Source organism: Manihot esculenta, chromosome 11 (assembly GCF_001659605.2).
Source record: "Manihot esculenta cultivar AM560-2 chromosome 11, M.esculenta_v8, whole genome shotgun sequence".
Taxonomy (NCBI): domain Eukaryota; kingdom Viridiplantae; phylum Streptophyta; class Magnoliopsida; order Malpighiales; family Euphorbiaceae; genus Manihot; species Manihot esculenta.
Window position 1 is genome coordinate 27,180,917 of NC_035171.2, and position 14,078 is coordinate 27,194,994.

Below are 14,078 nucleotides of genomic sequence, written 5' to 3' on the forward strand. Positions count from 1 at the left end.
ATTTTTCAAAACCATAGAGACTAAATAATAAAATACTCAACGGCAAAATTAATGAAATAACTAAATAGTAGATTTTTTTTTAAATATCAAGAATATTTTAATATATTTTTAAAAATTAAAGAATTAATTAATAAATTTTTTCATACTATAGAAAGTATGTAATAATTTTTTCTTAATAAAATAACCACTCTTCTAAATGTATTATTATACTATGATAATTTGCTTATTCAGCGTTAATAGTTTGCAACAGTTTCGTAAATTTCGATAATTTTAATATTTAAAATAATTTTGAATTCTTTATTTTATAATTTTTTTTTATATAAAATTATTTTGAAAAGAATAATTTTGAAAGAAAAAATTCTACCATTTTAGTATAAAAAATAATGAAAATAGCGTTTTAATATAATCGGCAGAGATTTTTTAATAAACTTTTTAGAATTATAGGATCTTTTAATATATTTTTAAAAAATTAAAAATTAATTAATAAAATTTTCATGTAGTTTAAATAATATATTTTTTTTAAAGAAAATTATTTAACCCTTTAAATATTTTACAATCTCCTATTTGAAATGAAGAATTTTACATGAATTTAATTCAATTGATTTTTTTTAATAATTTTTTTATTTAAAATAAAAAAATTAATTAGTTTAAAAAAATAATTTAAATATATTATTTTATTTCAAAATGAAGAGCTGCTTTTGCCAAAAGTCTTATCCAGTTATCCTCTTATGGAAGTGCCAGAAAGGGTCTACAGGAACTACTGTAGACCCTTTCTCCAACAGTACAAAAACTTCAACAAAAGTATAGTATCGGTTTTAGCTTAGCAAAAACCATGAATATACTCGAAAAGTGATTATAGCAAGACAACAGAAGAAGAAAGGAAAAAAAAATCAGTGAAATGCAGAAAATATTATAAAAAAACCATGCTAAGTCTTTGCTGTGAAAAGAAGAATAGGACAATGGGAAACCCAAATTTTCTCAAGAATCCTCTGGTGAAATTTCTCCTGGCCATTGTTCTATTTTCTCTTTCCTACATTCTTGGAATCCATACTAACACATTGAGCTCTACTTCTCCTGCACCTTCTCTACTCCAAAACCAGCAACTTTCACTCAGTTGTCTTCAGCAAAACTCCTCGTTGCCTGATCTTGACTTTGGACCACATCACAGGCTCTCTCTCCCTCAAGAACCCTTCAAAGATCTTCCATTCTTCAATTTTTGCTCTCAAAACTTCACTCATTACTGCCCTTGTCATGACCCAAATAGGGAAATGCTTTTCTCAACTGAAAGATTCTTCCATCGAGAGAGGCATTGCCAAGAACCTGATAAGAAACTACGGTGTTTGATTCCAAAGCCCATTGGGTACAAGAAACCGTTTCCTTGGCCAAAAAGCAGGGACTATGCTTGGTTCAAGAATGTGCCATTCAAGAAGCTGACTGAATTCAAGAAATCTCAGAATTGGGTTAGATTGGAAGGTGATTTGCTGATTTTTCCAGGTGGTGGGACTTCATTTACTCAGGGAGTGAGGGGTTATGTTGAGGAGATTGCAGGTATAGTGCCTTTGAAATCTGGGAGTATAAGGACTGTTCTTGATGTTGGATGCGGGGTAAGTAATTGGTGGGAATTTAATGGGACTTTTTTTTAATATTAATTTTGGCATGGTTGTCCTTGTCCTTTATATTGAAATCTTCTATATCTGTATATTTTAATTCTGCTGTTATGTTTTTTACAATAGTTTTTTATATTAAAATTTCTGTCTTCTTCTCTGTATTATTACAAGGAGAGGAGAACTAATAAAATATTAGATAGTTTTGCCTAACACATTACAAGGCAAGATTATAATTTAAGTCTGATATTGAAAAAAAAAAATTATAATGACTTGTGTTTCTTTCTGAGGTTATTTAGTTTTTCATGTTTTAGTATTTCCCTCCAATTTGAAAACAGTGCTTCATGTGGAGAACATAAGCATTGGTTGCTATTACAACTCATAGAATTGTAAGTATGGTAATTGCTCCAATGAAGGAGCATTGGTAGTTGCTCCTTCATTGCAACTCAGTCAATATATGCTTTAAATTAAGTAATGTAACCTCTGCTTTTCAGTTCCTGAACCTTTTTCTTTCCTTACAGCATAGATAACTTAGTTTTGTTGCATTTGGAGTGCATCTGTCTTAAATGAGACTTTTTGTTTTTAATATCTAATATGATAATGAACCTAGTAGAACTTAAGAATAAAAGATACTTTCTTGCCTTGTCTGCTAAAGCTAGTTTTATTTATAATGTGTTTTTCCACTGATTTTACAGCTCTACTTGTAATAAAAGTTAGCGACTCTTTTATTCATGTTGGATTTGATTTGAAAGATATTTAAAAGTTAGTTTTCTTGATGCTGACTCTCTTCAGCCTAAAACTCTTATGAAAATAGATTATTGCCTACTAGTTTTTGGACCTATTATTATTTCAAGAGCTATGTGCACATTGATTTTTGAAGTTTGAACTTTATTTATAACTCTCACGTACTGCCTCATTTGGCTTCGAGGTTGTGTTGCCAAATACACATTTGGCTTAACTTAAATGCAAATACCAAATGTACCTTCACATTTATGAGGTCAGTCAGATGAACAAGAATACAATTTATCACTTCCTGGATGTGGTCTTGAAACCAGTTAATATTAACTGGCATGCTTCTACAATTTTGTGGTTGCTATTATTTTAGCTGATGTATTAATCTATTTAGAGTAAACTCTTAGCTTTGACTTTTGATCTACGTTTTCCGCAGGTAGCAAGCTTTGGAGCATTTCTGATGGACTATAACATATTGACAATGTCAATTGCACCAGTAGATAAACATGAGGCTCAAGTACAGTTTGCATTGGAAAGAGGGCTTCCAGCTATGCTTGGTATACTTAGCACCCATCGGCTACCATTCCCTTCAAGATCATTTGATATGGCTCACTGTTCAAGATGCCTAGTGCAATGGACTAATTATGGTACCCTTGATTTTTTTAAATTTATTGCTTATCATCATAATCTTTCACAGTGCTAAGAAAATTTGATGTTTGTTTTTGGCTTTCAAATGATAAAAGAAATATCTGGTTGTGGAATTAATTTCATATTAAGCTCTCTCTGTCTCCTTATTTTTTGAAATGCAAATTGCTAGGTGGACTTTATCTGATAGAGATTGACCGAGTGCTGCGACCTGGTGGCTATTGGGTATTTTCTGGACCGCCTATAAGTTGGAAGGTTAGATTTAAGAATTGGGAGACTCAAGCTCAGGACATGGAAAAAGAGCAAAACAAATTGGAAGATCTTGCCAGGCGACTGTGCTGGAAGAAAGTTGCAGAGAGGGGGCATATTGCTGTCTGGAGAAAACCCACTAATCATTTACACTGCATAAAAAAGTCAAAGACTTGGGAATCTCCTCCTTTTTGCATTAACAGTGATCCTGATGCTGGTTGGTGAGTTTGTTGATTCTATATAGTTACACTTAGCCTAAGGAATGAGGTCATAATTTAAAACTTAGCAATTTGTCTCTGATTAATGCAAGAATTTTAACATGTAAATCTTTTAGAAAAAGAGATCTTGCATTTTGGTTGGACACCCATGTCGATTTGTTTCACATGAAAGACTTGAAAAAAGGGTAGCGGATGCATTTTGGTTCGACTTGTTTTCATTCCATTTCATCTTATATTAAAAAAGGGCAGTGGATGCATTTTCTTTCCACACATGTATATAACAGAGGCTAAAAGTTAGTATCTATTTGGAACTTTTGGGGCTAATTTTATTTTTCTCTTTCCCATTATGTATTAAATTGCTTCATCTAAGTGCTTACATGGCCAACAGCTATTTTGAATTAGCTTCTACATTAACATTTTCATAGCAACTCCACTCTCTTTGTTTCATTTAACAAAATGAGCATAGAAATCACTCCTGCTAAGGAACTGTTATGCTATAATTGGTCAATGGAGATAACTGGAATAGATATTAGCACTCCTTATTTAACATTATTGTTTAGTGAGTCTAGCTTCCGCTATAGTAACTAACATTAGTCTTTTTTTTCCTCAATGCTTTAATAGGTACATGAAGATGGAAACGTGCATTACTCCTCTTCCAAATGTAACAGATATCCATGATTTTTCTGGAGGTGCTCTTTTAAAATGGCCAAAAAGGTTGAGTGCTGTTCCTCCTAGGATAAGAAGTGAAGGAATTTCAGTCAGGGCCTACGATAAGGATAATCAGTTATGGAAAAGAAGAGTTGAATATTATGGGAAAATACTCGAATCTCTCTCCAAAGGTAGGTATAGAAATATAATGGATATGAATGCTGGCATTGGTGGTTTTGCTGCAGCACTGATACAATATCCAGTATGGGTAATGAACGTCATACCTTTTGATGCAAAGAAGAACAATCTTAGCATCGTGTACGAGCGTGGCCTTATTGGAACTTACATGAACTGGTAAAATACTAGTAGCTCTGTAGTTCATACTCTTACTAGTCTTTGTAACCTGGTTATGTCTTATTATTTAGATAGAAGCAAAGAATACTCTGTGGAAATTGTTGATCTCTGCAATTCAATCCGTTGCACTGCTTAGTATGCGTGTTTAGGTTGTTGAAAGGCAATTGCTTTTATTGCTTGGAAGTAGCTTTTCGGGTTTTCACTTTTTTAACTTTCTTCTTTTTTATGTTCTCACTTGACATCACCTGTATCTCCAGTAATTATGAATAATTTCCTTATGGAACAACAAATAGCTTTAGAGTATTATGCATGTATAAGTACAGTGACTTTAACTGAAGAACCAAGCATATCTCGGAAAAATAAATAATTCTTTCTTTTTCTTCAAGGTGATATGATGGATGTATTAACAATTCTTACTTGTAGGTGTGAAGTGTTTGATACATACCCGAGGACATATGATTTGATACATGCCTATGGTGTATTCAGCATGTACATGAACAAGTAAGTAATTTACTTCTATTTCTTTTCGAGTGAATTGTATAAGTTATTGTTTATCAATGGTTGTGTGCCCATCTCCTGCAACATTGTACTAGGAATAGAAATCCTCTTGTCTAATTTGAATTTATCTTCCCTCATGCAGGTGCAACATTCTTGATATCCTTGTTGAAATGCACCGGATTCTTCGACCAGAAGGAGCTGTTATAATAAGAGATGATGTTGATATCATTGTGAAGCTGCAAGGCATTGCAAATAGGATGAGATGGGAAAGCAAGTTTTTACATAGTGAGAATGGACCTTTTCATCCAGAGAAAATACTATTGATTGACAATTCTAAGCAGATATTGCATCCTACCATTCTGTGAAATAGCACCCATTTGTTGGCAAGTGTATATTAGATGCATACAGTAGTTATGATCTTCACAAGCATTGTTAATATGGAGGATTCACTTGAATATATATCTATAATATCCTTCGAGATTTAGATTATACTTTTTCAAGATTGTTATATTTCAGTTTTAAATTATCTTATCTAGTTGTTGAGATTTTATTATGTTTCTAGTACTAAATAATACCGTTAGAGTGATTGAATTATACAACAAATTAATTAATTCATTTTATTTAATATGATTTTTGTTTCAACAATAGTATAAAGAGCTTTAATAATCTTATGGGCCTGTGAGAAAAAAAAAATTATTTTAAGAGAGCTTATGAGAAACACTAGTACATATATTTGCATTAATTTGAAAGTTTATACGAGAGAGAGAAAAGTGCAGTTTCATGGTGAGAATTGTGATAAAATTTTCATGAATTATATGAGAGAAAGTGCTTAAAAAAAGTTTGATGATAAATACATTAATAAAAAATAGTTTTTTGGAGAGAAGTGTTTCAATAAAAAAAAATCAAAAATTGATAATTTAGAGATAAATGTTCCAATATAATTAAAATATTGGAGAGTGAAATCATGCAGTACCGGATATGAGATAAATCTTCTAAAGGAGAGGGCTTTTTTTTTTGGAATAAGTCAATTCATTTGGGACCTGCGGATCTACTCGTTTTCCTATTCAAAAATCAGCCATCGAGTGCAGATAAAGAGATGTCAAAAGAAACTTCTTACTTCCCAAACAGACCCTCTTACATCTATATATAATCGTTGATTTATCAAGAATACACAAAAAAAGCGTTTCGAATTGTTGATTTATCCTAAAAATGGCTTAGAATCAATAGTTGATTATCTAATGGATTTTTCCGTTTTAATACTCTATCCGAGAGTTATCTTGGAGAGAAAGTGCACCAAAATTGTCAATCAGAGAGACTAGAGAAAATGTTGGATCTCTTTGGCCTATATAATTCTTTGGTCTATTTGGTTATCAAAAATTGAGAAAATCTTCTAAGGGTAAGATGTTAGTACTAACTTCTTATGTTTGCTCATATATTTTGCATCATATTTCTGTTTGGATGCCTCTTTTTCCTAAACGAGTCTCAATCTTCTTACATTGGCTGACACTATTAAGTGATGGTCTAACATAAATAAGGTTCCTGGTTGTGTTGGTGATTGAGAAAAACCAGACTATAATTAGTTAAAATGGAATGTGGATAACTCTTGTATTGATAAACCTGGAACTTCAGCCTTTGGAGGTGTTCTCAAGGACTATAATGGTTGTTTTCTATACATTTTCTTCTATTCTATTGGTAAGGGTGATTCAAGCGAAACAGAATTCTTGGCTATTAAGAAAGCTCTTAGTATTTTAGCACTCTAATCAGATGTGTAGAAATCTATGCATGGACTTCTTTTAGAGTCAGACTAAGTCTGTGAAAAAGATTTCAAACCTAGACTAATTTCATCTCTTAGTATTCATGGAAGTTTAACCAGGTTCACAACTCCATCATAAACTTGTCAATGGCCTTCCTTGCTTTTAATATCCGACATGTACCGCCTGAAAGTAATTGAAAATTTTTTGGCTTGGTTATGAATCATCTGTTGCTCTTGTTTTTGCCATGGTAATTTGCTTAGATAGGTTTTCGTAGCTGATTTTGGATGCTTAGACTCAGCTCTTTTGTTGTGGGGATTCTTCTTAATACTTTTACACTTTATCTATAATCATAGGTCAATAGTAATTATTTGAAAATTACTGCATCTATCTCTGCTAAGGAGTATAAAACAAATTTGGACAGCAGCAGGTAGGAGGAAGAGAAGAAAGAAGAAAGAGATTAAGTAAAAGAAACAAATTTGGACAGCAGCAGGTAGGAGGGAGAGTAGGAGGAAGAGAAGAAAGAAGAAAGTAAGTAAAAGAGAAGAAATTTGGACAGCAGCAGGTAAACAAATTTGGCAACGGATAACTGGTTTTAGATTCTTCATTTCGAGAAGAAATTATGGTCATTTGTAAATGACACGATAGTATGAGATATTACTTAAACGTAAAATTTAACCATATATATTTTGAGTTAAAGTATAAATCTTGAAGTAAAAAAATAATGAAATAACCACCTAATTTAACTGAATATTTTAAAATTTAGATCACTTGATTGAGAAAGTTTATCATTTGCCTTATTTTATTTTTTAATTTAAATATTTAAATTTTAAATAAATTATTTCAACATTTGTATTTTAATATAATTTTGATTAATTTTTAAAATTAAAATTAAGCAATTCAATTATTAAATATATAATACAACTATAAATTTTATTTTGTAATAATAATTATAAATATTTTATATTAAATATATTTTTTATTTAAAGTAATAGCATACAAAAAAATATTATTCAAAAATAATATGTCTACTATAAAACTTTTATAATTATTATTCTAAAATTAAATTTATTAACCGTTGTATTATAAACAGTTAAATTATTATTGTATTTAGAATTAAATATATCATTTAACTATAGTTATTATTATTTTATACGTGTAATTAATTTATATTTAAAAAAATAATAATATATTATAAGCCGCATGCGATATAAAATTCTCACATTTTATAAATTAAAATTACATTTAAAAATGATATATTTAAATTAAAATATAAAATGACATATATATTATTATTTTTTTCAATTAATTAGCCCCTTTCATCATGATAAATGATATGTTTGAATAATTCAACCTCAAATTTAAAAATTTCCCAACCTTATATTTCTCGACTCATGAAATATTAAAAGGACAATGTTATGTCTTTGTTGCAATCATCGTTGAAATTTTAAGAGTTACAAATTTTAATTTGCTCAATTGAACTAGCCTTTTAGGTTTGACCAAAAATTGCATAATCTAATAGAAAAATAAGCAACCCTAGACGAAAATGTTTGCATTTCGAGAAAATTAAAATATTTAAATTAAAATGTAAAATATAAAAATATCTAAATTGTTGTATATTAACGTCACTCAAAAATCTAAAAGCTTAAAACAATTTTCAAAAATGTTGAAAATTTGGTTTGTTTTACTCGGAATGAAATGATTGGATTAGATAATAATAAAATTATTAATATTTAAAATTAAAGTAATCACTTTACTATCTTATTTTTATTTAAATTATTAATTTGTGATAATCATTTCATATATCTTATAATTTCATCTTTTAAATTTAAATTTATTATCTAATATTTTAATATTATGATAATTATTTTCAATATTTTTAAATAATATTTAAGTTTGTTATTTTAATAATCATATCTAAAAATTTTAATTATGAATATATATATATATATAAATCAAAATCTATAAATTTAATGGTAAATATGTTTAAAAAATATCAAAATTTTAAATGCACAAATTACATCAAGGATAAAAATTTAAGATAAAAATTATTAAAATTTATTTAAATATTAATTAATTGTCAAATAAAATTAATTAAACTCAAAAAGTTAACAATTTAAATATAATGATAAGATATTATGATAATTATTTTTTTAATTAATATTTAAATTTATTATTTTAATAATCTTATCAAAAAAAATTAATTTAAATATTATCAAAATTTAATTAGATTCAATTTATATGAACTCAAAATACAGGAATATAAATTTAATTATAAAAAAAATTATACAATTTCATATTAAATCTATGGTGAATTAGGTCTATCTGAAAATTGTTTTAAAAAAAAAATTAATTAAATTTTAGGTCCGCATATGGATAGTGGTGAGCCTTATGTCGATTTGGTTTAAAATCGAATTGAATTAAATAAATTGAAAATCAAAATTTTAGTATTTATAAAATTAAATCGAACTGATTTTGGTTAGAAATTAAATCAAACTGATTTGATTTAGTTCAATTCAGTTCGATTTGATTGATTTGAATTTTTAATAAATTTTTCATTTTTTATATTTTATTTTTAATATTTTAAAATTTAATTGAAATATTTTAATATTAATACGATCTAATCTTTCTATATTATTAAAAATAATATACTATTAACACTAATTGGTTTGATTTGATTTTTTCTGATTAAAATCGAACTGAATTAAAATAACTGAAATTTTTAAAATTAAAAACCGACATTGAACTAAAATAGCTGAAATAGCTGAAATTTTTAAAATTAAAAATTGAAATTGAACTGAAATAAATTAAAAATTGAACCAAATTTTCAAATTAATTCGATTCGATTGATTTTTTTTAATTTGAACCGAATATTGCTCCCCTTCATACAGATATAAAATGGCAAGTTGTGTGAATAAAACACTCAATCGGCTAAGAAAAAATGTATCAAATAATTAAGTTGCAAAAAAGAAAGTAAAGTAATAAAACGACATGTTTGAATAATTCAAACATCAAATTCCAAATTCTCCCAATATTATATGACTCATGAAATATTAAGAACTACAAATTTTAAAAATTTTGGTGATTTTAATGTTTACCAACTATATATTTATAAAATAATTATATTAACTGTCACACTGAAAAGATATTAGAATAATTTTAAATAATTTTAATGTTTACCAACTATATATTTATAAAATAATAGTTTTATCACTGATCCGTACATGCTTGTGTTTAAATTGTAAAAAAAAACTAATATAAATAATTATAATAATTTAATTAACATATTAATAATAAAAGTATAATTCACATATGATAAATTAATATTTTTTTTCGGATATATAATAAATCAATATGTTTGACGATAAAAGGAAATTAAACAATTATTTAGTTTAAACATTATGGCGAAATTATAATAAACGTCTTATCACTAATTTTTTACCATATAGATATTTCAATCAATTTCAAACTTTTACTATTATTAATACTTTTATTAATTTATTAAAATATTTTTTAATAATTATTAATGTAATCAAAATAGATTTTGTTGTGATTTAAATTAGTAAACTTAAAAACTAGAATAAAATAAGAAATTATTTTAAAATTAAAAATAATTGTATAAAAATTATATAATTTGATTTTTGCCATCTAAATTTTATACGTAAAGAGATAGAGTTAATTATTTTATCTCTTAAAAATTTAGTGGGATCATCGATTAATTGGCAAGAGATTCCACTAGTTAATTGATTTGAGATCCTGTGATTACAAATATAACGGGTATCTGCTAAAATATTTTCGACTAATGACAATTTTATGTGAAAATTCGATTTAATTAAAAGAGAGTGAGTTTTTATAAAGAACTGAATGCTACAGTATTTAGATTTTTCTTTTCACGAATAAAATTAAATATCGGTTTATAATATTTTTGGTATGTGACTATTTTATAATCGTAACTCATAATTTATTTTGAATGATTATAATGTAATATCAATTATTTTATAGATTTTTTCTTAATATTTTTTTTAAATTAACTTAAAAATGGACAAGTCAAATAGATATGAGTTAAACACCATATATGCTTTTTCAAAAATTATATATATATATATTAAAATTAAATAGGAGAATATTATACTTTTGATTACTTAATGATTGCATAATTATTTATAATATTTTTTGAGAATCAAAAAATAATATGGTCAATCTATTAATAAGAGATTTTATTGACTAATTAATCAGAAATTTTGTAGTTATAAAAATAGAATATGTTGGATTATAGTTTTTAACGGTAATTTCACATAGAGATTCAATCATTTTTTTAAATGGTGAGTTTTTTACGGAAACCCAAACTGAGATTGATCTGAAAATTAAAAATTTTTTTTTTAAGTATCAAATCCGATTAAATTTTTACCATGTGATCTCTTTTCTAGCGTCGGTATATTGACTTTTTATTGTGTAATATCAAATAATATAATAAATATTTAATAAAGTAGTTTAATATATAATATTTTATTTATTAGAAATTTTTTATAATATTATATAATAAATATAAAATATATTTATTTTTAACATAAATTTAAATTAAAAAACTATAAATTTTATTAATAAAAAATTTTAATCATAAATTTTTTTAAAGTCCTCAATGTAATTGAGAGAGAGTAGATAATCACAAGAATTAATGGAGGATAAAATAATATGTGATGTGAGCCATGAAGCAGAAATTGTCCACCACTAATATGTAAGCAATATCGGACACATTTGAGTTAGAATTTCAAACCATTTTTCATTAATTATTTAATTTTTCCGCCGACCTAATTGGAAGATCACATCTGAGATTTTTTATTTATTATCTTGCTATGAATTTCGAATGTTTATTATTTTAATTGGATCTCCATTACAATCTTAAATTTATAAACGTCTCTGTCTGATTTTGACGGACTAGGTCTGCGTTTATATATACAAACACCGTTCAAACTTCTGTACGCTGATTTTACAATCTAGGCATCGTTTGACTTCCATAAAATAATTTTTAGAAAAGTATTTTTCAATTTTTTTAATATTTAAAAATTTAGATAATTTAATTAATAAAATATATTTTTTTATAAAAAAAATACCATTTTAAAGAAAATACTTTTTTTAAAAAAAATTATTTTCACTTTAAAATTTTATTAAAATTTTTATATATAAATTTTTTATTTTTTTTTTCAAATTAAAATTTACAGAATTTTTTTATTGTAAAATCAATTATGCGAAACGAGAATAAATAAAATGAAGTTTTAGATTTCTAATAGTTTATCATTAAAAAAAAAAAAGGAAATGATTAAGTTTGGGTTTTGCCGAAAACCTTGGGAACCTTTTTGTAATTACAAGCAGTTTTCGTGTCATCTTTAAGCTCTAAAGTCTCAAATTTATTATGTAGTTAAATTGGCCAAACTGAAAAAAAAAAAAAAAAAAAAAAAAAAAAAAAAGCACGCTTTTGACTATCCATCGTTTATAGCTATTTTTTTTAAGTAGTTTTTAGCCTTATTTTTAATTTACATGAATGCAACAATTTTCCTTTTTTCAAATATTGTCTGCAATCAAAATTGAGAAATGAAACTATTAACAAAATTACATACTTTGATATAATAATATTATTTAATATATATTTATTCGTGTGGCAACATATATCACTTTTAAATATTTATTTTAAATTTAATCGACTAAAATCTGATAATGATAAGTATACCTAAATAAATCTAAAAGATCTCAAATTTTACTCTCTTAATTCTTGATCTCTATTTACAAAAAAATTTAATTAACTAAAATTTTTTATTTAATTTTTTTTATTTAATTTTGATTGAGCCTGGATAAAATTTTAACCAATGAAAAAGGTTTTTCATATAAAAAAATAATTTTTTTTAAAGAAAAATATCTTAAAAGAAAATCACTTTTTGAAAAAAGAAAATTACTTTTCAGAAATTTTTATTAAAATTTATATATATAAATTTATTAATAAATTTTATTTTTTAAATTAAAATTAAAAAAATATATTTTAAATATAAATGATTTTTTATAAATAAATAAAACCTAAAATTTATAATTTATTAATTAGTACGTAAAATAAAATTAATATTTATTTATTTTTTAATCGATATATATTTTACTTATAATATTAATAAAAAAAAACATCCTTCGCTCTCCTCTCAACAACAGCAAAAGATTTGTCGTTATTATAGTCAACCTTTTTATATTAAAATTTTAGTTTCTAGAAGATTCGTGGAAATTTTTATATAAAATCCAGAAGATAAAATATTTTATCTATCTCTGTGGAAATTTTTATATAAAAATATTAGTTTCTGAAAAATAAAATATTTTATCTATTTTTATAAATAAATAATATACATTTTAACACTCAAATTTAATGTGATGAAAAATATATTAGATTGAATGTTGAGAAATCTCATATTCAATTTTCACGAGGAATTTTTTATATTAATGGAACATGTATGATTATTAATTTTATTATATTAATCAAGAAAATATTAATTTTAACTGATTTAAATCAAAATTAATCAGTTATATATAAATGAAAAAAATTATAAATTATATTATAATTAACAAAAATTTAAAATTTTATTTTTTATTATAAAATTTTATCCCACCAATAGCAACTTCTACGCTAACTGTCCTTAGTAGGTTATATTTAGCGCAAATTTTTAAAATTATGTGAAAATTAAATAACTGATTAATGATAAAAAGATTTTACTCTTTTATAATTTAACCAATTAAATTTTATTTCAGTTATATCTTTTCATTTTATAGAATATTTCTGTTAAATATAAACGATAAAATTTGTATCTATCGCTGATAGATTAGAAATCTGTTATAAGTTTTTTTTTTTTTTTTTTTTTTTTTAAATAGTTGGTTTAGATTCTGCTACAAATGGAACCAAGGAAGCAAATGATTGACCAATCATATCATCGGAAAATACCAAAATGATCAAATTCCCAGCTAACAACATTGATTCAATTGCAGTCTTTCAACATAGTCGAGGAGACCTAAGGCGGATTCAACGAAGAAGGCTGGCCACTGCACGGAGAGTTAGAGGGAAAAAAAAATGGAATCAATAAAAAAAAAACCGTAATGTTTTAAAATCAGACTGAAAAGGAGTTCAAGGCATTTTAATCAAATATTTTTTAAAAATAGATGAATTAATAAATTTTATAAAATAATAGGGATGTGAGAGTAATTTTCTCCTAATAAAAAGAATATCTACGGGCTAACATGATGCATTTTTTCAATCAAAACAACTGCTGGTTTAATGACTACAGTTTTGGCTTTTCCCTTATTTCTATCTATAAATATTCTACATGCACCAGATTAATTAAGAACAGAAAACA

At 25.6% G+C, this 14,078-nt stretch overlaps 1 protein-coding gene across 1 annotated transcript; it reads left to right on the forward strand.

Annotated features, from left to right (window-relative positions):
• The first annotated feature begins 732 nt into the window (after positions 1 to 732).
• On the forward strand, positions 733 to 5,431 carry LOC110626294 (probable methyltransferase PMT19). Its single transcript, XM_021772117.2, has 6 exons — positions 733 to 1,604; positions 2,773 to 2,983; positions 3,154 to 3,451; positions 4,070 to 4,450; positions 4,874 to 4,951; positions 5,091 to 5,431. The coding sequence occupies exons 1-6, from the start codon at positions 924 to 926 to the stop codon at positions 5,311 to 5,313; spliced, it is 1,872 nt and encodes a 623-aa protein (XP_021627809.1). The 5' UTR covers positions 733 to 923; the 3' UTR covers positions 5,314 to 5,431.
• Positions 5,432 to 14,078: the final 8,647 nt, after the last annotated feature.

Coding starts and splice junctions, on each gene's coding strand:
- LOC110626294 (XM_021772117.2), top strand. CDS start 924: ATGCTAAGTCTTTGCTGTGAAAAGAAGAATAGGACAATGGGAAACCCA. Junction 1,605..2,772: donor TTCTTGATGTTGGATGCGGG/GTAAGTAATTGG, acceptor CGTTTTCCGCAG/GTAGCAAGCTTTGGAGCATT. Junction 3,452..4,069: donor AGTGATCCTGATGCTGGTTG/GTGAGTTTGTTG, acceptor ATGCTTTAATAG/GTACATGAAGATGGAAACGT.